We start from the raw sequence: 24,129 nt of genomic DNA on the forward strand, positions 1-24,129 counted from the left end.
TGTGGAGGAGCAAAGGTGAGAATATGCTATATTTAAAATAATTTGCAGGAGTCGTTAAGAAAAAAGTGTATTCATTCTTGCCATCTTTCTGCTCCGGCACTAAATTCTAATTGACGGTCCTAATCAGCGATGCTGGGAATAAACGGACAGTCATTCAGCTGATGAAAACGTCGAGTTGTCTGAAACCAAAGACCTCGGTGAGGCCACGCTGTCCTGCTGGGACATTGTTGCATGCCTTCAGTCATCTCCTATAGTCATCAATTTAAGGGACAAAAAGTGAAGGGGGGAGCATTAGTGTGTATTCTGGAGGAGATGGCTAAGATAGAGGTGATGTGACCCGTGGATTAATTTATATTGATTTCAATTAAAAGCCAGGAGTATCATCTTCAGAAAAAACTTGTTAGCTTAATAAACGTCACGGTAAGTTTACAGAGCGACAGCTCATATTGGACATTTTTCTGTTTGTTATAAGGAAGCATTTAAAGACACAGTCACGCTAAAACTGCAGTCCGTTAGCGTCGGGAGGTACTTCTGTGGATAAAATGAGTCTTGCTGTCTTTGAGGAGGAAATGTAAGGTCTAGCTATCCCTACTTAAAAAAAGAAATGCGCTCGTTAGCTGGAATACCATTGACATCACACGCTCTCCTTACCAGCCTTTGTAAATGAGGGAGGGAAACGGCTGGGGCGGCTGAGAACTTTTGAGGAGAGATTACCTTAATAACAAAAAGCCACGAGCTTTACAGTTACTCCCTGTGCTGTCTCCTGTGAACTAATCAGTGAGGCTCCTTTTGATAATACAGCTTTATATTATAAGGGAGGTTTTAGAAGAGGCACTCTTTGAATTTATTTTTGTCTGGGTCAGAACTTAAAAAGGTTAAAATAAATGCCAGAGCGCTGAATATAGCTTAATTATGTAATCTCGAAAGAGGCGAAATTTCAAAGGGCCTTTTATTTGCTTTATGGGCAATTTTTAGATCTTTATGAAATGGAATATTGAAATAGTTTGTAAAAAGAGTGTTTATACATTCTTCTTCGGTATTCCCTTTCTTATAAAAAGATTTGGTTAATTAATATGTAGAAAAAAACTCTCATAAACTCAGCTTATTCAGAAAGAGAATAAATTACATACCACTCTATCACTTTTTGGTGATAAAGTTCATTCAAATATTAATTATTAATTCATTCCTATATACTAAGTCTTCTCCAAAGAGTTGCTCTTTCATTAGTGTTTTTTTTCTTTTTTTAACAAATCTCAGTTCTGGGAGCTGGCTGCATTTCTCATTTGAGCCTTATTATACAACATTAATACAGATCCCTAAAACTGGCATTTCTCTATGCAACTTTATTAATATTTTAATAAGAAAGTAAAGAGTGACTTAACTGTTGGCTTACCCGTTTGTTTTGCCAAGTGAGAAATGCAGCAGACAAAACTGAGCATATCCTATGTTAACCAAGTAACATTTCACTATATTGAGGGAGGGTAACACTGAAAGATAAGAAGCTTAAAATAGCATCAGTTAACGGGGATCGTTGAAACAGTCACTGAATGTGCATGCCTTTTTATATACGTGCTTTTACACCTGTGTGTCTCTTCTCCTTTTAGGTAACAGGTATAGTAGGCAGAGCGGATGTCCTGGCCTGTCTACTCTTTCTGTTGGCTTTTCTCTCCTATAATAGGTATGGATCCTTCTCGTCAGCTGTGGTAATATCACATAATCGTAGAATTGTCTAGGTTGGAAGGGGCTTTTCAGATCATCAAGTCCAACCATCAACCTAACACTGCCAAAACCACCACTAAACCATGTCCCTCAGTACCACATCTACCTGTCTTTTAAATACCTCCAGGGATGGTGATTCCACCACTTCCCTGGGCAGCCTGTTTCAGTGTTTGATAACCTGTTCCAGTGTTTGATAACCCTTTCGGTGAAGACATTTTTCCTAATATCAGATGTAAATCTCCCCTGGTACAACTTGAGGCCATTTCCTCTCGTGCTATCACTTCTTCCTTGGGAGAAGAGACCGACCCCCACCTCTCTACAACCTCCTTTCAGGTAGTTGTAGAGAGCGATAAGGTCTCCCCTCAGCCTCCTTTTCTCCAGGCTGAACAACCCCAGTTCCTTCGGCTGCTCCTCATAAGACTTGTTCTCCAGACCCCTCACCAACCCCGTTGCCCTTCTCTGGACATGCTCCAACACCTCAATGTCTGTCTTGTAGTGAGGGGCCCATCATGAGATGCTCTAGTTGGAGGAGAAGACAAAGGGGAAACCTTTCAGTTTTTGGTTGTTGTTGGAAGAGGTGCTTCCCGCAGCACTGCCGCGTGGAAGCGTCCTGGCCCCAGCTTTCAGCCATGGTGCCATATAAGTGATGCTTATGAGAACAAAAACACAAAAAAAGAAGTCAACACTTAAGGTCCCCTCATCTATTGACATCACAGCTGACCATACACTAAGGGAGGGCTTGTAGAACTAAAAGTAATAAAGAAATGTTTTCGACTGAAGGCAAATTGTCTGTATGTAGAGTGAAGAAAGGATGGACGCATGCCTGCCTTTGAAATACATGCTGTGACTGTGGGACTCTAAAATACCTGGTCTGGGAGAGTGAAGGATTGCGTATAGAGAGTTAGTCACTCTTTTCAGATGGAAACTTGGCGCCATTTGCTGGTCTGTGTCCTAAAACTGTGACTGAAAAAGAATAGATAAAGAAATAGCTTTACTCGATGGGGTTTCTGCCCCTTTTGCATTGCTATTTCATTTAGGAATAGCACCACGTCATCGTGGCCATGTGGAAAAACTGTTTATATCCCTCTTGGGCTGTTTGCTGCAAATCCGCGCAGCTGTTTTCATCAGAAGGTTTCAAAGGCGTAAAACTGGTAGTGACCCTGCAGGGTCACTTCAGCTAGTTTGATTTTTGGTTCTTTCCTACCTTCTTCCCTCTCATACAGGCTTGCTGCCCAGTCCAGTAACGGTTAGGACATATCTTTGACTCAGGGGATAGGTGGGTGGGATGGAGGAGTTTTTGCTTGCGTCGTGCATTTTGTTACAGAAAGAGAATTAAGCATGTGTGTTCTAGATGACCGAAAGCAGGTGTTTTTCTGCCCTTTCTGTCTTTATACTTACTCTGCCTTCCTCTGACTGTTTCAAGCCCACTTTCTTTCTGCTTGTCTTTTTTCCCTCCTCTGCTCAAATTCTTGGTGCGCCTCTCAATATTTGCGTCTTCCCTTCCTGTCCTGTGTGTAAACCTTTCCTCATTTATCAGCGAACAGTGTAGATTGCTCACGTCACTTATTACCAGCATCTTAAGAAATTAAGGAAAAGTGTCTCAGTATTTGTGTGTGTGGTAAACGTGAAAATAACAGAGAAGTTAAAATATTTATGTCAAATCTATTTTTCAGGAGTGTGGATCAACTTTATGTTGGGGAACATTTCCCTCCCACTGCCTCCCCATGCTTCTTGCTGCTTAGTTTATTCCTTGGGACGTGTGCAATGCTGGTGAAAGAAACTGGAATCACTGTGTTTGGTGTGTGCTTGGTTTATGACTTCTTTTCCCTCTCCTGCCATGGACTCAAACCGTAAGTAACTTGCTGTGCTTTTCAAGTGTTGCCACCTGTGTGTGCAAAATATATATTATTATATACAGCACTGTAGGAGATGGACTTGCCCCGCTGAAATTGAAGTTTGGATGGCACTAAGGTTTCATTCTGTATTTTATTACTTTTTTTTTGTTACTCTATTGCTGCCTGATAACTTCTCCTGGTTAGATAGACCAGATGTGAAGAAGTGATCTCTAAAATGCTCGGTTCACTCTGGCAAGACTAACATTCATTTTTTCCGTGGGAGTTCTGACTGAAGCATTAACAGCTTTAAATTTCTCTGGCTTAACTCCTCCCGTTTGCAATGTCTGCTTGATTATTCAGTCACAATGTCATGGTTGTAGAAATATCATATGATGTTTAGTAGCAGAATCAGGTTTGATCCTTTCTGTCCTTACAGAATGGAAGAAGAGGGAAAATATCCAGCCAGTTCTGGAATGATTGGGATAATTAGCAGCTCTCAGCAGTCACTGGAGAAAAATCAAATACTTTAAAGTTTTTATGCCTCACCCACTAAGTGTCCCAAATAATTATGCTATTCTGTATCTCCATTAAAAGTCAAAAGTCTTGTGTTTGATAGAAGCTGTTTTTTACCCATTTTTCTCCCAAATCATACCTGGTGCAGATCTATCGATGACTGAATGTAAGAGGTTGCTGGCACTGAGAATGGGAGGTCTCGCTCCTGCCATCGCTTCTCCTGCTCCCACCGGTGCTGCCCCACAGGCTCTGGAGCCTCTCACACCCCTGCGGGAGATAGCATATCTAGCTTATAAAAAAGGACACTGAGTTCATGTTTCTGCAGTAGTGAATTAAATCAGATCCCAGGTCCGGCACAATGCGAGAGCAGCAAATGCAGAGGGGAGAAGAGGGACTTTCCTCTTCCAGGAGCATCCTGGCTTCCTTCCCATTTCAGACCTTCCTCTAGGACCTAATGGGGGATGGACCATCTTTCAGGACCACCTGCCCTCCCTCCGACCCCTCTATCAGCAGTAGCAATCAGAGGGCAGCTACAATGGGTCGGCAGAGGATTTCTCCTATTTTGACTGGATAAGTAATCCATAATGGTGTAGCTGGTGGGCAAGTAGCCAGCGAGGAGTTTTCTGGCGACTGACAGCCAGCACACTTGTTAACCCTTGTGTTTACAGTCCGCCAGGTGTGTTCCACGAGCTGCTTTGCTAAAGGTAACACAAATGTTAATTAATTGGGGGGAAAAAAAACCTGTGTCGTCCTCCTTCCCCTTCCCCTCAATCTCCCCATTCCTGTAGGTTCACCTTCCAGTGGCCTCTTCAGGTTATTTCTTTGCTTCAGTGGCATCCAGTTGCCCAGTTGTGGCAGTTATTGAGCTTGCAGGAATGAAGCTGTGTAGTCCAGCATTTTCATAGTTGCTCTGGTTTCATGTATTGTGCGCTTTTCTGCCGGTGGTGCTCAGGATTTTATGACTGTATTTGACTTTTTTAGGGGGGAACAGAAAACCAGCAGGCTTCTACATGCTGCTGAAACTCTTGCTTCTTCCTCCAACCTGTACAGATTTATTTTCTATTTAAATGAGGCAGAATACCAATTATTTTTTGCAGGAAAAAAAATAGGAATGGCGCCATATTCTTCCTCACAATGCTTCCCATGTTACGAGAGGTCCAGAGAACAGCCTGAGTGCTCATCTTCTGTTGCTGTCAGATCTCTTTCTCTAGATCTGCTTAGGAACAAATAAATCCTGTCTTCCCAGCCACGCAAAGACTTTGTATTTTGGATTAAATATATGTCTTCTGTTGTAGTTAGATACCATGTTGTGCTGTTTTCACTATGTTCAACCTTTATGATAAGTAAACGTGAAAAATAAAAATCTGTAAATCCTTCTCTTTCCCCTCTTTTTTCCCTTTTCTCTGCATGTGTAATCAGGAGAAACGGGGGGATCCACCAGAGACCTGCCCGTCAGCCTGCGGCTTCTCCCTCTGCCTCGCTGCACGTCCCTCCGGCCAGCCGGGAGAACGGGAAGCATCGCTTTGCTCACCGGGGCACCTGGAGCTCCTGCCACCCGGCGTCGCCTGAGGGTGGTCAGCGGAGCGGTGGCCTTTCTGTGCCCAGCAAAGCCATGTGGGCCATTCGGAGGTACTGACGTTCTGCTGTGGTGTAGCTTGCATCCTACCTTAAAATGTCAAGGCACTCACTTTGTTTTAGCCATTTTTATCCTGAAATGCGACGTAATTTTTCTTATGCTACTGGAAGGCGAAGAGAGGAGAAGGTGGAAGGGGGAGGGTTAAGGGAAGAAAGAGGAAGGAATCAAAAAGAGCATTTCTTCTGGGAAGAGGAGAATATCTAATGACTATCCACATCCTGAGACTTTCTACCCTGATGTGATGTTGGTGGACAGTGCTCTCCTTCCAAGCTTCTCCGGGGAGAAAGTCAAAACTGTAATGCTAGTTTGAATGGGAAAAGGGGGAATATGTGCATGTGTACCATAATGCCTGTAGCGAGGGAGTGCAGTGTGAGCAGGGTATTACGCATTATTGCTATATATCTATTACCTACATGTGTCTGTAGGTATAATTTCTGCATGCGAGTATACATACATATAGAGAGGTGTGTGTAGGCGTATTTACGTAAATATATGAAAGCAGGGGTGATGCCCGCTTTTGCTTTATGCCTAAGAACGTACACATAAAGGTGAGAGCTGGGCTCAGGCAGTAACAGGAGGATTTTCACCGGTCGCGTCCAGCAGTTCTCGGCACGTTCCTTGTGCACCTCACTGGGGAAGGGAGGGCTCTGCAGTAACTCAGGGCCGCGCTCTGGCACGGGACGAGCGCTTGGCTCCTGTATCCCTGTGGAACAGCACTGACTTGGTAAAAGTGTTTAAGGGGTTGTGACTCAGCAGGGGCCCCATGGATCTCTGCCAGATTGTGGTTTGTGTGGTTTTTTCTTTTTTTTTTTTTTTCTTTTAACCTTGACCTTTGTACAATCTCCCCGGTAGCCCTTGCCCAGCTTGCCTTTCGTTGCTGGCTTTTGGTTTTAACTACAAAACACTCGCAGTATGATTTAATTTGCAGACCAGTGATAACGAATTGCCCCACACTACCTGTTCCTTGGAGAGAGTGTTTTGTTCCTTAAATAGCTCAGGAATTACCTGATGCAGTTCTGTGATCATCTCATAGTTGACACCTGAACTGGGCCCCATTCAGCACTCCTGAAAAAAAAGGAAAGGGAGTCTTTTATTTCCACCCCTAACACCCCTTAACCAGTTCAGTAGGAGCTGATTGTTTGTTGTTTGCTTTTGTTTTGTTTTTTTTTTTTTAAATGATCTTCTTGCTGCATCAGTGGCGATGGCATATAGGCATTACATGAGGTTTGTAACTTCTCAGATCAGAAGCTGTTTCCTCTGCCTGTAGTTTAAATGGTTCAAGCCACTTGAGAGCTTTGGCCCTGCAGGTGTTTTGTCTGATTGGCCTGACTTGGGGATGCTTGGTTTTTTTTAGTTCTGTTTTAAGTGAGGACGGAAGTGGGTTTGGTCGCATTGCCTCTCCGTGTGGGAATGCGTGACACAAAAATGATAAGGATGTCAAGGTTTTTCAGAGTGGGTAAGTGCTAACTGCTCTGGCATGGAGACTTCTCTGGCTGTTGAGAACAGCTTCTGAAGTTGTTTGTTTTGATTTATTTCTTCTCCTGTATCCCTAAATGAGTAGAACAATTAGAAAGTGTGGGTGACCCTGGTTCCTTCTGATACGCCAGGCCAGAATGGGCTCTCCAAAGGCCTTGTTTAACGTCTTGCCTCTAAAGTTTAGGACCTGGTGGGGAGGAGTAACCTGAGCATGACATTGATGCAGCTGCTGTTCCTGGCCTTTGCTCTTTTCACGTTTCTCTTAACGCTTTTGTTCTCCTTGATACTTGTATTTGTTTCCATTTTCCCTTATGGTTACTATTATTGAAGGTATCAGTATAAAAAATATCTCCTGTCCGGCTCCATCCATTGTTCTTTGTTTCTTTTACCCCTGTTTCTTTCTTTCTTCCTACTACTCCTTTCCCCCCTCCTTTTGCTTTGTAGTTTTTCTAGACACCCTCGCTCTGCCCCCACTTTTGGGAATGTCCCTTTCTTACACTGAGGGAAAAGCCTCTGGTTTTCCAGGCTTTTCAGGAGAGGCTGCAGTAGTTGTGTTGGAAAGACCGTGCACGTGGGATGGCTTCCGAGGGAACTGGGCCATGCTGCCAACTGGCATTTGCTTTTCGGCAGCTGCCTCTTCAAGTGTTGTAAAGGATTTCTGCATGTGGCAAATCAAGCTCTGCATGTACATAGCTGCTTTTTTTTTTTTTTAAAAGAAAAAAAAAAAGGAGGCTCTCATGGTATAGGTGTCTCAGGTTCTCTTTTCCAGTGACTGACTGTGTGCAACGCACTTGCAACAACCTGTTGTGTGATGGTTTGCAGTGGGATGCCCAAAGCAGAGCTGGCTTGGTCCCAGCGGCTGAGGGGGAAGCCTGCTGCTGTACATCTGTGCGAGAGCTGTGCCTGAGAACCGCGGGGGAAAGCCTGGCATGGGTCAATAGATGCTCCTTTGAAAGAAACTTCTGTAAAACACTGTTAGCAACCTTCTTTGCTATTTTCTGCCTGAATTCCTGTTTCCTCTGAAAGTGGGATAGGGCCAGATAACTTCTTGTTGCATGGAATGATAGTCTCATAGATCCTGGGCAATTTGACCAGTACCTGCTTGTCTAACGTCAACTTTTGCTGGTCGCTATAAAGAATGAATGTGCTGCTGCAGTATTCAAGAGATCTCAATTCTCAACCACGTGGTTGCATGCTTGCGGTAGCGTGGAACAGCAAGATTAAATGTATTGCAGCTCGCTGACTCTCAAAATGATGTTCACATCACCTGGAGGTCTGTGGACCACTACCCGATCGTATGACTGCAGCCTTCCTCCCATTTGCTGACTCCTCTCATAGGACAGATTAAAATAGTTGAAATACTTTCTGCACACAGTCTTTCTCTAGTGCTATTGGCATATTATATGATGTGAAGTAGGAATCACTCAAGGCAATTGCTCTATTAAAATACAATCCATCTTAAAAAAAAAAAGTAAATCCTTGTTGTAGCTGAAAAAAGAGAAAAGAAAAAAAATGAAGTTGCTGTCGAATATACAAAATTAATTACGCAATTTCTCCTCTGTAATCGATGTTTCTCTGACTCATGTAGGTCTCTTCCATGGTAAAAGGGAGGGGAAAAGATTTTAAATATTTCTAAAACCCTGAAGTTGGAGGGTGGATTGGGCATAGTGAGGAAGCTTCAGGTACCTTATCTAGTGCACCAGGTTGCGAGTTGTAAGGTCTTCATTGGAGTAAAATAGTTGTGCATTGCTTAATCTGTACTTTTAAGTACTTGTAATGTGATTAATTAGGTTTCTATTTAATAATAATTTATTATGTATCTTGCTAGTAGAGCTAACTGGAAAATGCAGGAAAATGTAATGGAGGAGTTAAGGGAATCAGTCTAATTAGCAGTAACTGGAGCTAGTTATGTAAATTCTTGGTGCAGAGAGATTTCTGTTCTTTATTGGCACTTGCTCTTATCTTCAGCTATCCAGTGCATGTGTGGGTTGCAGTTCTAGGTGCCTTCAGGAGTAAGGAATGAGTTAGTCTGGATGAAACTGTAGGTTTTATCACCACAATTTATTGCAATTTTGGGGGATGCTGGCATATACTACTGAAATGAGGTAACTAGCGGGGTTTTTGGGGGATGCTGTCATATACTACTGAAATGAGGTAACTAGGATCTCTTATGAATTTGATCCATCTCCCTGAGTTTTAAAACCTGAAAGAGGCTTGTGACTGTATGTGCCCTCCCATATGGCACAAATGGAGAAGAGCAGACAGGAACTTTCACGTCAGGCTTGTACTTCTGTTTGGGATTAGGCCAGAGCTTCAGTGCTTTCACTATGATGGTGCAGTATACATCGTCCTGTTAAAAACCAGTATTAGTGCCAACACCTCATTGCTCACCACAGTGATACTCTATTAGATCCGTGAATATTTTTAACAAGGATGATACATGTAAAACAAGTTGTCGCAGTCCCTTGTGCAAGTTGCGTCCATAGTTATTGTCACTCATTCTTGATTTGTTGAACCCACTGAAAATTGAGATCTTTTTTTTTTACTTTTTTTTTTTTAAATTACACAATAGTTATAGTCATGCCATGTCACACGTAGCTCACACTCGGCATTCCAGCCTGTGACCTCCCCCTCATACCACCTAGTCACCCTCATGGTTCCGAGCTTTGAAAATGAGCCTTGGGCAGGCCCACAATCTAAACTTCAGGCATTCTTGAAAAACAAGACTCCTCAATAACTTGCATGCTTTTGAAACGGAAATTTCTGTTTCACTTTGGTGACCTAGGAACTGATGTTTTATTGCATCTGCTCTTGGTGTTTTGGCTGGTGGGACTCTTCCCTTAGAATGGATAATGGACCAGTGTTTAATGCTGCCGTTTTCTATCTACGTGAATGTTGCATTAGTATTTGTGGTTTGTTTTTTCTTTAATTTTTTTTGCCAAGTGACGAAATGAGAGAAGAAGCAGGTGTACTTGGAGCTGTGCCCAAGAGCATCACTTTAAATCTCTGTGTACGTGCAAAAGAGAGTGAAGGAGCTCACTCCTTGTTTGCATGGTGGTATCCAGGCACAAAACCCCATTGATCCAAAATTCGATAAAATCCTTAAGGCCATAGCAGGGATAAATGTGATCTGATGACTAAACCATCAGCAATGTTGTTTCCTTTTGCAGTAGCAGGGGAAGGAAAATGGAAACGCTCTGCAGAACGTGGTGCATTCCAGGGATGGCTGCGCTGGCCCGAAGGCTGATATACTGTGAGGAAAAGCATGTTGAGGTCATAACGTATCTTCCCCATGTCCCCGCGCAGCATGCGTGCTCTGTGTTTGAGCTGAAACAGATGCTGTCCTCCAACATAAAGGAAGAGGAGAGGGAGAACAGGGAGAAAAGCATTGGCACACACAACCTGTGACTACGTAGCAAGTTTTTGGCGCTTTGGCATTTTCTCATTGGGTGTTTCTGTTTCAGATTCCTGTGCAGCAATGATTTATTAATTCTTTTTTTAAACTAGGGTGACGGTATAGCACATCTCTGCTTTAACACAAAATTCCTGTTCAAAAAGCAGAAGTCTCGGCTGCGTTTCTAATGCTTCCTCTTGCCCCCCACAGTGTAATGCTATTTTTCTAGGTTCATAACCAACAGACGCAGAATAACGTGACCGGTTTCCCAGATATAGGGTTTCGCGTGTGCAAACGTTGCCTTTTCTTGAATTTGTTAGAAGGAGTTTTTTTAGCGAGGCGTGGCTCAGATTATGAAGCTGCCTGGGTTGTAGAAGTGCAAGAAAGGCATTTTCTGTTAGATCTGGTTCAACTTTCTTAAACTGTAGTAAGTCGTTCTTAGTTGCACTCTCACACTGAAGGTCAGTGGTGGTTGCCTTCGTAAGCAGAGTACAGCAGTAAAAAGCACTGCATGCCTGGGAGAAAACACTAAGGTAATTATTATTAATGTATTATTTTGGTCTGGAGCCAAGCATACAACAAAAGGAAAACCTGGATACTTGACGCTGGCCTAAAAGGTCCTTGCCTGTTCAAACATCGTGCTGTTGGTAGAGGAATTCCAGGACAGTGGCCTGGTTTGGGATTCAGCCTGTGGTGAAAAAGGCCTGAGAGCCTGGCAATCAAAATGATTTTCTTCTCTAGGAGAGCAAAATGAGTAACCTGGAACATTAAGCAACGGAGCCAGGCTAGCCGTTTCCCTTCCTCTCTCACTGGTGATACCCTGAGGGTTGTGAGGTTTTGAAAATAAAGGAGCGAGCTCCTAGTCTGCGATGCTCTGAGCAAAGATTGGTGTTGGGTTGCCTCCCTGTGAAAGGAGAGAAAAGGAATTGTCACTGGCCATAGGCTGATCTTTTTTTTTTTTTTTGGGAAATTGATGTTTAAAATTGAACTTGGAACAGGATGACACGATTTCACCCCAAAAGACAAGTAGGACCCTGAGTCCCAGGGCCTAGGAAGACACAGCGTGTGCTGAAAGATGACAGATTAGATAAGTGTCATTGTTATCCTGGTAACTGTGGGATGCTGCTTCTGTGGTGTTGCAAGCTTTTTTTTTTTTTAATTGTAGCAGATTTGCTAAGGCTCTGCTGTTCTTGCTATTTAGTAAGCTTAAGTTCCGCATGAAGTTTGGCCCCCTTTGGGGAGGCGTATTGCGGAGGTGGATTTGGCCTGTGGTTTACTCTGCTCTGAGCTCAGTTCTTTAGACCATTTTTCCATTGTGAGTCTGAGCAATAGCTCTAGCTACTGCTGTGTCAGTGTCCTGTCTTTTTAGGAAATGTTCACTAGCAGTAATACATGAATCTTCTCCTTTGCCTGCAGTCAGTGATAATATTTATTGTCATGCTCAGATGGTACCTGAGGCCCCTAGAAGGCTCTCCTAGAGGCTAGAAACATGCGAGAGGTGGGTGCCTTTATGCTTAAGCCTTGGATTCAGCCAAGGATTTACACGCTCTAGCCTGTGACTGTCTTCCAGAGAACCCTTTTGTAATCTTGGGAAAATAATTACATCTCTCTGTTCCCATGGCGTGTGCTGGAAGATGAGGTGGAGCAATGCATGCTTCTTTTCCACCTCCATTCGTGCAATGTTGTTGGTTTGTTTTTTTTTTTTTTAAGACTCCCCCAAAAAAGCCAAGGACTGTCCCTCTTATGCATGCTTGTGGCATTACGCATCTTAACCTTTGAAATCTGCACTGCTGTTTCAATACAAGTAACTGAACTCGTTGCTTGCTAACTAAAGTTTATTTAAAACCAGCACTGCTTCGGTATGGTGATGACTCATGTTGCATGCACACACCAAAAGACATGTTTAGACATCATTAGGTTGCAAAATTATGCTCTTACCAGGTAAGAAAGGCCTGATTTAATTCTGGCCCTGTTGTGTGTTTATATTATGACAGTCTTTAATTGCACTATCACATAGCATTTTTTTCTCCATGATCCCTGCTCTATTCATTACCCAGAATGGATGGTGCCCACTTAATGAGCAACTACTCAATATTTTGTTTCTTCCTTGTCCAGAGCATGGCCCCATGCCCTGTTTGCTTCATGGTATTCAAGTCCTGCTCTGAGACAGATTAACTTCTCAGTAATTTCTCTGTGTACAAACTACCAAGTGCTGGTATTTCCTTGCAGTTTGTTCCTTCAGTCCGTAATCTTTTAAAGTACTTTTGGCATAGTTTCTGGATGTGTAATTTCCTTGCTTTTCAAAACAAGGAAGGTGAATAGGCAGAAATTTTAGAGTGGGGAGCCACAGGGGTGTGAACCTTTGAAATGGAAACCTTTGGAATCCACCTCATTGACGTCGGCCGTGAGAACGAGCAGACTAGCTGGTGGCAGCAGTAGATAGTGCTTTATATGAGTCAGTATTAAGAGATGGGGGGCTTTTTGCCTTAGATATTTGCTGACAGAGGAGGCACGATGGTGTGATGTTCCCTTCCAGACTGGGAGAGGAAGAAACGGCTGCATGTGCAGCTGCTTCTGGCAGCTCCTTTCTTCGTCTCTCCCCAGTTTGTTGTCCTGCCCTGTCTACTCCAGCCTGCCCTCATCTCTTCTCTTGCTTGCTTCTCCTCAGTTTTGTAATTGCTTCCAATTTTTGCTTCTCAGGCTTTGTCTTTTGGATCTTGTTGCTCTCCCCAAAAGCTGCTGTGATAAACTCCCCCTTCCCAGGGGCCCCTCCTGTAGTCCTAGTCCCAAAGTCCTTGCCCAGGCAGTTCAAAGGCACCCACCTATGTCCTTGCACCATGTATGGTGCACTTGTATGGTGTCCTTGCACCATGCATCTTCCATGTCCTTCCTGCTCCTCCAGCCTTGCGGGTTCTGTCTCCTGCCATGGGACCTCTGCCCAGTGAGGGTGCAGGTCCCTCTGGGGTCTTGCTTTCGGACCCCAGCTGTCAGCACGCACTGTTTCTTTGCTCCCCTCTTTCTTCCCTCCCCGTTTCCTCTTTTCTCTAGCTTTGTGGGTTGGGCTGTCCTTCGCCCCAAACTCAGGAGTTTTCCCTGTGCTTTGCTGCCTGGGTTTGGGGAGGAGGGAGCCTGGAGAGAGCCGGCCAAAAGCCCGGAGCCTGCTCTGCCCTGGGGCTCGGTGTGGTTGGCTTATTTGCGTGGCTCCACTGTTGGCTTATCTGTGTACGGCAAAGCAGGCGCTCGTTTAGTTTAACTTCCTTCGTTGGATCATTTTAGCTGCTATTCTGGGTAGTGTATTTTGTCTTGAGGTACAGTAAAACACCTCTCCCTCTTTTTAAATCCTCCTAAGAGGGAAGTGGAAAGTAAATAATATCCCCTGGACTACTAATGTGTGTTTATATCAAGAGGCCCTGTTTATTTCAGTAAGCAGCAAATAAACTTGAGTAGTTTGACATTTAATGTACATGAAGCCAGAAAAAAGGTACAAGACGTTATCTGATGTTATTTTTCTTAGCTGATGATGACTTAACATGTTTTAGCTATATTTTATTTTTTTTTTAGGGAAGACTTTTTAGTCTTTTAAAGACCCTTTAGACTTTCATTTTTGTGAATTGATAAGTGAAAACTATGCCTGGGACAATGCATAATGCTGCGCAAAACAGAATCAGGAGGAAAAGTTAATGTCTCTTCTTTTTTGTTTGTTTGTTTTTTTCCCATCTTGTGAAAGATGCTGGTTGCTTATTCACTAATGTGCACAGGAAGCGTTGTTTTTTTTCCTCTCTCATTAATAGGAGTTGTGTTTAAGCCCTGCAGTTGCAGTTGCTTCGTTGTACGTCAGCCTCTTCTGTTCCCCGTGTTGCTAATTGGAAATCCCTAATTTGTAGGTGCAGTCTGTGTGTCCCAGAGCTGACTCACAGGAGACTCTGTTCATTCCCTTTACTTCACAGGGCTGCCTGTCTATTCACACAGTTCATGGCAGTCTCATTAAACCAGCGTTTGAAATAGCAGCGTGCCCGTGTTCATTGGCTTTCTCTGAAAGCCCTGTAAACCAGTGTCAAGGAATTAACAGTGGCTGAGAAACAGAAAAACTTTAATGGCTTGCCAGGTCATTTTCCTTGCAGTAAATCTGGGTTAGTTTGACACAGAATGGTTTTTCAGCCACCCAGGAAATAAAAGCAAAACAAAACACCTGAAGATAGATGATGCCCAGATTATTGCAGGTATTTCCCCGGAGCTAATCTAATTGAACAGTTTCTCTCCTCTTACATCTTTGACTTTCAGACACATTTTTGGACATCTAGCGGAAACCTTTTGGCTGTTCTCAGGAGTGAAGGATTCAGCTGTAACTACCTACCTCATTAATGACTGATGCTTTCTGAGCTGGTCCATGTCTCCTTTGTGAACCTGGTGATCACAGCCTGTATTAAGAGAAGGGCAAGAAGCTCTCAGGACTAAGTTATGTGGCTTTAGGTTTTCACAGGCTGATACAAGCAATCATTTGCTCAAAACCATAATCTTACCAAATATTATAGAATCATAGAATGGTTCGGGTTGGAAGGGACCTTAAATATGACTTTAGGTGGATGGTTCCAGTTGTGTGATGAGTGTTACCTTGATTTTTTTAAATGTGAAGTAGCTGTTGAGATTTAATATTTGGTTTAAAAAAGACAAAATCTGTTAGCATGTCTAATGCTTCTCCCATCCTCCCTGTATGCTTTACAAGATGAACAGATCCTTCCCTGACCAGAAACTTAATCTTCAACTTAATCTAAAGAAGAGGAGTAGTAAATCCACTTTTGCATTTCTAATTCAGTTATCCCAATATCCTTTTCCAAGTAGTGCATTAGAAACCTTAATCCTCTTCTTGGCTTGGAAATGCTGGAACGCACATTTCTCTCCTGACTGCAGATCTTTGAAATGCAGATTTTTTTGTCGCTATTCTTTTAAGCAATTTCCAGAATTTGAACGTCCAGGAAGCTGCAGCGCAGAAGGGACTCTTATAAATGCATTCCACATTCCCAAACATCCGTGCTGAAGTTCAGATACTGGCTGAAGTGAGACAAGGTTTGTGCTTGGGCTGCTGGAACGCTGCTATCGGGTGTTTGCTTTCCAGGTCTGACAGGTCTCGCAGCATCTGTCGACGCTCTTCTTTGCCTTATGAATTCTCATTACCTGCCACAACTGATCATGGAGTGGCTTAAAGGAAAATCTTCCTCTGAAATATGTTGTGGTGGATGTTATTTATTTTTTTTAACCTCCTTTCTTAAATTTAGGTTTGGTTGTCTTAGTAATTTACCGGTCTCCTGCTGTCTGGATAATGCAGATGTGTCTGGATAATTGTTCCCTCTGTTTAAAGCTTTGGTTGGCAGTTTTTTTGCTGTAGGTCCCCTGTTCAGGCTTGGGGGCTGAAAGTCTGCTCAAATCTCTCCTTTTGTGACCTATCAATCCCTTGTTTTCGCAAATCAGCTGTAGAATAAGGAAATATAAAGCGTAAAATTTGTACTTTGAAACTAACTGTTGTTGCACTTTGGTTGTACTAGTACAGAAAGTATGGAATAAAATACAGTTCCTTTTAGTCTGTGAACGATGCCAGCAGACCTGCTGGGCATTCGTTTTAGAAGAGGAAAATTAGAAGGGGAAAAAAACTCTCTTCCCTGTTTTCCACGGAGACTAGGACTTTATTGATTGTTCAAAATAAAGTTCAGGGAAAGAGTAGTTATCAGTCAGGGGTCGAAAGGAGAGGGGAATGTTATGTTTATTTCCCCTCCTATAAAATGCAGTTTCATCCTGTCATACGACACTGTTAGATGTATTGTTCTTGCAAGGCTGTGCTAGGAATTTCTGCAGAGACAAAGCTGCTGTAAAATGATGGCCTTCCATTCTCTTGCAATATTTTGACATTGCTTGATTTAATTGCACTTACTGTAATCTCTGCCTAATCTCATGACAGCAGCTTGTATCACTGCTGTGCCTGTGAGTTATCTGTGTTTGAAGAGATGTTTCTTTTGTATTTTGGTAGTAAGCTCCGTTCATTTGTTGTTGTTGTCACTCTTCTCCTCCCTTCTCTCCAGTGTTAATTATGTCATGCATTTATTTCAGAAGACGAGTTGCTTAGAGTACAAACATTTTTGTTACGAACATTGGGAATTTTCATTTTCAGAAAGCTGTCACCTGGTCTGTGATCTAAATGGCTGCTAATGCCAGTCTTTCTAGTCTCTCCATTACAGATCAGCATTCCTTTGCTGGTTTTGGCTGACATACTGTGGATTCACTATCGTGACCCTGCTTACGATCCTGAATGGTATCCCCATCATGGAATTACTCAATATGGAAAACCAAATTCCTTCATTCACTGCCCATATAAACTTTTGGAGATGACGGATAACTTTCCACCCACAAGGTGTTCGTTCGTGCATTTGGTCTAATGCTATGCATGAATATGAATCTAGGAATTTTTGCATATTTCTTCGGGGGGGGGGGGCGGGTAAGAACTCTTCTATTAGGATTTTTCTATTGAACTCATATCAGCATGTCAATGTAATAGAATAACACTGGTCAAACCAGTGGTCCACCTAGCCTTAGTATCTGTTTTCTGACTGTGGTCATTGCTAGATGCTTACAGAGAAGAAAAGAATGGGAACAGGGCCAGTACGGGGTTATCTTTCCTCACTGCATGCTGAGTGTGTGCCCAGTCAGTGATTTAGAGTCTATGGATCTGGAAGCTTTATCTGGAGCACTGTGTTTAAGACTCTCCACGGACCTGTCCTCCGTGGAGTTGACTGATTCCCTTTTTAGAACCTTTCTCTCTTCTGACTTTGACGACATCTTGTTTCAATGAGTTCTGTGATTTAATTACACACTGTAGGAAGAAGTCTTTGCCTTTGCTTGAAAACTGATAATTTCATTGGGAGCCCTTTGACTTTGTACGATAAGAAGCAGAAAGTAATTTTTCTGGTTCGCTTCCCTAAGCCCTTCATAATTTATCGTATCTTTATATGTATTCCCTTCCCAGGGTGGAGAGCCCTGTTTGGTTGAGTATCTCCTCATTCCATGTGCCTGATGAGCCTTATTACCCTTTCCCGTACCTCTTCGATCTCTATTAGATCCTTTAAAAATTGGGCAGAGGAAGGGGAGATCTCAGACTAACATGCAACACTCCAGATACAGGGACATCTTGGATTTTTATTCAGTGTATTATTGCTTGCTGTTTCTCTTCTAAACATGCAATTCAAAAGTTGCATTTTTCTGTGTGGATTTATGGCACCACCCTCTTTTTAATATTATTTATTCTTTTGTTCTGACTGGAGTTTGCGTAGGTAACTGAGATGTACAGTAAAAAAACCCGAATGGAAAATCTGAGTATCTTTTATTAGTGTGTCTTGAATTGTGTGCGCTGGCTTTGGCTGAAGAGCATCTTGCGACTGCCTGGCCTGTTCTGCATTACAGGGGAAAGACTGGAGCAGGATATTGAACTCGGCTAAGACGGACCAGGCTGATTTCAGGGCCAGAGAGGACACCATTAAACCCAGTATCTGCTGTGTCTGGGCCTCAGTTACTTAGATATGGGTTTACAATATCTCCTCCCTTTTGTAACCCCTATGTGGGTGTAAGCAATAACTCCACGTAACCTGGCTTGGGCAAAGTTTATGGGCTTCCTCAGGCACCTGCTCATGGAACTGAGTCCTTCTCGTCGCTCTTTCTCAGCTTCAGCAGTTTTCTCTTCTCTGCAGTGTGGTTCAGTGCAAAGGGGCTGCCTGGGACCCACCATGTGTGTCTTCTCCGTCCGAGTGTTTATGCTCTGTTACTTGTCTAAACCAAAGGGCAGAAGTTCCCAGTGTTTGTCTCAATTCACAAACAGAATCTGACATCAAGCAGAGACTTAATCCAGGTTTTCCTAAATCTTAAATAGATCTACCTCACACAAGTCTTCCTATGTTTGCCAGTAAATTGTCAATTTCCCTTAACATTTGCTGAAAAGATAGAGCCCCTTATCCCCCTCCCCTCTCCTACAAGCCGAAAGCTTCAGCATTTGTTGTTTTTAAGCACAAAGATCCAGCCAGTGCAAGCCATGATAGCTGCTATCCCAGGGCCTTCACGTCACTGTTTGTTGCATTATTTACTTTGATCTGATTTGGCCTCTTGACTCCATCAAAAGTGACTTTCAATGTGAATTAATTAAGAGAACTGTATTTTTCTTCTTTCAATTGCCTTTAAAAGAGAAATGCTCCCAGATGGCGTCAGGGAAGGAGAGAGGTGGTTTTTCTCTCCGCACAAGCCATGCTGCTGTTGTAGACCAAAGGCTTTTTCTGCCCCTCAGTTATGCTTTGGGAGTCTGCCGTTTTGATGGATTGAAGGGGCTTTTCCCAGGAGTTTGGAAATGCCAGAACCAAATAAGACCCCCCCAGTGGCATCCCAGCCCAAATGAGCAGCTTTCTAATAACGAAGATGACTTTAATATTGCAGCATCCTGTCTCTGCAGAGCACTCAGTTAATTATGAGGTGTGAATAAGGAATATATTTCACAGTGCCTTGGCAATTTTCTGAGTTCACTGATCCGTAAACAAGATGATTCCCTAATAGTCCTTCATCTCTGCCATTATTACACAAGGATGTTCAACTTTAAATTAAATTAAAAATGATCATCTTTAAAGTTTGTTGAGTCACGGCTAATCTTTTGAGAGTGTTTCCAGGATTAACTATTTTAAAATTGCTTAGTTATTTGGGGAAGAGGAGAAAATTGTTTGTCGTTCCTGCTGTGACATTTTTATAAAGACCGCAGTGTCGCACTCTCCGCTGGGAAATGTGAATTAGACCCGTTTTTTCTTTCTTTTCAAAGTCCCTGACACTGTCGGGCAGATGATATTTTAGGGGGGAAGCTGCTTCGTTAGAGGTACGTGGTAGGTTTTTAAAAAATAGCATTCAACATGCTATTTTTAGACAAGCTTTTATTTTCTGATTCAGTTTTACATTTGCAGACATTTAAAGTTAAACATGAAAAAATTTTGTTGTATCCATAATTTGGTTATTGTAACATGTAACATATCCCTACACTGGACAATTCTTACATCTTCAACGTGGAGGCTTGCTCAGAAGGCAAAACATCCTATTGCTATGAATTAGATTTTTTTCTACAATATTAGCCAGAATAGGGCTGAAAGCCTTGCAGGTTCCATTTTAGTTACTACATTGCAAGTAAGCTACAGCACAGGATTAGATTTAGCATCAAACTATACAAAGTCAATGCTCAGTTCAAGTTTATCCCAACATTATGCTACAGACATTGAACCCTGTAATATTCCACCTGGTTCTTTGACAGACTCTCCTTTTGACATCAAAAGACACAGCAGTTCTTTCAGCTGCTGCCACCCCAGGAGTGAGGGACAAAATTCGGTATCTGAATGCCAGCGGTCCAGCCTGGCTCCGTCCCTGTCCCTCAGACAATTTGTTCGGGATGGAAATGACACGGGCTATTGGCGCAAAACTGTCACGCGGTTTGCGATCTCTCGGGGTTGTGCAGAGCTACAACTCCTCGAAGATGGTTTTTTACCATTACGAGGAGCGACATTGTAAATTTTTAAGGTCAAGAGGGACCATTTATGATCATCTAATCTGAGCTGGAGCATGGTGCAAGAGACACAGCTTCGTCTAAGAATTACTGCATGAAGCCTGAATGTCTCTTCGAGCTGTGTCACGCATCTGCCAGCGAGGCAGTGCAGCCCTGACTTTAAAGAATCGATGTGGTTGAGTATTTGAAGTATCCTTAGGTGGATGGCTGCAGCGATATGCTATTCTCGCTGTTAAAAATGTCTGCCTGTTTCTAGTCTGATTTATCTAATTTCATCTTCCAAGCACTGCATCTCATTATGTCTTTTTCCACTAGATTACACAGGGCTCTCCTAGCTGGAAAGTTCTGCAGTCTGTGATAGTTGTTTTATCGCTCTTCCAGACAGAGTGGAAGGCTGGGCTTCCTCAGGGTATGCCTACCCAGCAGTCGCTGCTGTGATGCAGTATATGTACTCAGATCTGAGCAAGCCTCAGTTTAGGTTGCTTGGGTCCTGCTAATAATATGTCTGCAATGGCATGGAGATCAAAGTAGGTGAAGGAAGCTTTCTACGCATTTGCCAATTTTTTTTTTAATTATTTTTTTAAATTTTTTTTCCTGTGGATGTCATGCTAAACTGTTTCAAAACAGTAAAACACAGTTAATTTTCGCAGTGCAAAATTTACATATTGTAGAAGTCAGTACTTTGCTGAGTAAAAACAAGCAGATTAGAGTAAAATTAGCCTATCTTTGATAATAAATCCCTATGGAGCAAGAACGAGATCTTCCCATGTGTTTGTTGTGTTTCTAGCACAACAGTGTTTCAATCTTAATTGGAAAATTAGTCATATGAGGAGGTGCACTTGATACTGCATCTGCACACACAGATGACATTTGGATGGTGCGCTGCTCTTGATTTTACAAGCATTGCCATGGAATCCTTAACGAACGTGAGTGCTCAGAGTCTGGAGTTGACATTTTGTCTGGAAGGGCTGTGAGTGAACGCTCGGTCTTGTAAATGCTGCGCTGAGCCCTTGTTCACAGTAGTAAAGTTGGAGAAAAGGGAATGGAGAAAATTGGGATAGATCATCCTTTTTAACACAAGATTGTCCCTCACAATATAGTTGCTAGCAGGCTTTATATTGAATCTAGCTTTAGAAGTGAGAAAAGATCTAGACTGATATCTTTATTTCACACTCAGTATGTTTTATAATCAGAAGTTGAATTGCTGGCAGCCTTACCTAGAGTGTGCAGGAAGCTCTCAGGAAAGCAGGGATGTCAGGTGTTGACCTACGCTGATGATGCTTCATTTGTGAGATTTAGTCAGATTAAAGCACGAAGTAATATGATTAATTTGGCTCCAGGTTCAGTGTTTAAGAATATATAAGACAGAACATCATCATCGTTCCTTTGTACCAGCTGAGACTGTGACCCAGCTGGCAGACGACTTCATGAGTCCCATTATCTTTTACATAATAAGTTTCATATTCTCACATTTCACTTTTTTTAAGTGTCTGCCATTACCTCTTCAGAAACCCCTTATAAATTAGAGGTGCATCTTGCATAACTGAAGAGCAATTATTGTTCCATTACCAAGTAATGAAGTGCACACTTGTATGGAAAGAATGATGACTCCAAACATGATAAAGTTCAGCAAGATTCCCAAGATAATTTCTAGAAGTGTTTTCTACCTTCAAAGCTTGTACTTTAATGGGTGGCAGATCTTGTGTCCATTATCTTCTTTAAAAAAGCTATTAAGGAAGAAAACACGTTTGTGAGAGCTTGGAAAAGGGAGCTGTTTCTATATCAAAGTCAAGAGAGATGTTTTGCATCATCATGAAAGATGCCTCCCTGCCATGGCCCAGAGTTTGGGGTTACTGACTTTGATTTAGTGTGTTGGGTTCAGTGTATTATTGGCCCCCAGCTAATCCTGCCAGGACATGGAGGAGGCTTCTGGGGAAGCAGGAGTCCTGGGAATTCAGTATGACATGGTCATCCCCCAAGTTACGTTTGAAGAAGACTTCAGTTTTCAATGAGATAAAGTTGCAGGGCTCTTGAGTGAGTCCAGATGGTGCTTCCAGGGCCTGCTTTTGAGACATGGGATTCCAGGCACAATCACTTGCAGCGGTAATGCTCTCTGCCAATTAGGACTTGTCTTCTGTCGGCCTCCCAAACATTGAGGTACTTGAGCAGGAAATTATTTTGAACGTTTAGTCCTCATGTTTAATGCTTTTTTGAGTAGAGCTTAGTGTGACGATCATGACCTGCTAATCCCTCTAGCAGAGTCTCCCAGTAACTGGGACACATAATCACGATGATTACTGGGTCATGGCAGCTGAACAGCTGGTGTTGATCGCTGTACCTCTGTTTGCGTTTGGTATGAGGTTTCCACATCTCCGGTATCCTCAGGACAAGACTCAGGCTCCTGCAAGCTTAGTGAATGGGATGGCTAACGGTGCAGGTCTGACTGCCTCGTTAAGCCTGCCCGTGGGATTCTTCTCACCTTTTTAAACTAGGCTTGGTGAATTTTAGGCCATTAATTTTAAAAGCCTTTTCCAATCTGTTAATGCTTATTTACTTAAGTAGCTTCTCTGATGGGAGTTGCCATGGCTTTAGCAAGAAGAGAGGTATACTCTCTGATTCAGTAAAAGAAAAAACCCCAAAACCTAAACAAACTGGCACAATCCAGAAGACAGTCTGGAGGTGGTCACTTCTTAAATTAATCTCCTTCATTCTGTCAAAAGAACATCAGATGGTAAGGAACTGCTCAGCTCATCAGACATAGTCCTCTGTTATCACGTGCAGCCAGTTATCTAATCCCTTACATAGACGGGCTCTGTGCTGCCTTGTGTCCAGTTGGATCGTCTCTATGGCTCTCCTTGGAAGGCTGCTCCACAGTCTAACAAGTTTGCCTGGAAAGTTTTATTTTCCCAGCCTAAATGCTTCGATGACCGATTTACGCCCACTTAACCCTTGTGTTTGTGCATCTCTCTTGTTTGCCTTTCTTTGTGTGCCTGCGTGTTAATGCGTGAGCACACAAAATTAAAGAGACTGTCAAGTGAGGTACAAAACTGTTGTTAAAGTGTGAGAATCCAGCAGCAACTCTTTATTTCATAAGTGTTCCTGGAGAGGGGACACAGAGGATTGCCATGGGTTGTTACTAAACGATGTAATAACCTTCTTACTGGCATTGCCTAGGCAAGTTTTGTGTAGTGACAACAGCTAAGACTCTCCAGAGAAGCTGCCTTTGCTTTTGCCAAGGAGAAGGGTATGTTTGGAGTGCTTGTTTTTATTTTTATTTATTTCCTTTGGTCGAGTGCCATGAAAATCTCAGCAGCTTCAGAAACTTATGTTTCTCGTTCTGACTTGCAGCCATTTTGAGAAAGCACAGAACAAAAAACATCAGCAACTGCAAATGTGTGGGATAACAAGCATACCACCAGTATCCCCACCAAATATGTTTAAGGTCCCTTTAGAAGAGAATGAAGCAATAGAGAACCTCCTGCTTTATCTTGGCAACTGGCAAACTGGAAAAACCAAGTTGAATTATTTTGGATAGTAGCTCGTGCTTATGCCCTGTTGAACACTAGTGCAAAACAAGTCTAAGTGAGGTGAGAACTGAAATTTAAACTGGACCTAAAACTTAAATATCAACACTTCCCTGTCATGTTAGTCAACAAACTTGCTGTTTCCTGTTTTCTTCTGGACTCCCAGAGGCATTAGTTCTCATTATATCAGGCCTTTTGGAGACCTCAGGTCCTTTTTCATGAGCTTGTTGGATAGGCTTCCTTTGCCACACTGATGGGGTGCTTCTTGCCTCTTGTGTCAGAGTCTGAATGATTGTAGCCTGTAAGCAAAGATAATCGGAATCATGTTTAAGAAAGCAATGGTTGTCTTTCCTTTCCTGGTAGTGTACTTCCCAGAGGGACATCTGTCTTTTTTGTTGTCTTTGCCATGGATTTTTATCCATCCATGATGTCCCGTAGAAAGAGTGCCTTTTATTGAGCAGGAGTGA

At 42.7% G+C, this 24,129-nt stretch overlaps 1 protein-coding gene across 1 annotated transcript in view; it reads left to right on the forward strand.

Moving 5' to 3' along the window:
• Positions 1 to 24,129, forward strand: part of TMTC1 (transmembrane O-mannosyltransferase targeting cadherins 1) — a 151,357-nt gene that overhangs the window by 12,951 nt on the left and 114,277 nt on the right. Inside the window, exons 3-5 of the mRNA XM_074583505.1 lie at positions 1,605 to 1,678; positions 3,393 to 3,569; positions 5,487 to 5,696. Coding sequence (XP_074439606.1) covers positions 1,605 to 1,678; positions 3,393 to 3,569; positions 5,487 to 5,696 — 461 coding nt within the window. The remainder of the gene's footprint in view (positions 1 to 1,604; positions 1,679 to 3,392; positions 3,570 to 5,486; positions 5,697 to 24,129) is intronic.

The sequence above is a fragment of the Larus michahellis genome, chromosome 1, assembly GCF_964199755.1.
Source record: "Larus michahellis chromosome 1, bLarMic1.1, whole genome shotgun sequence".
NCBI lineage: Eukaryota > Metazoa > Chordata > Aves > Charadriiformes > Laridae > Larus > Larus michahellis.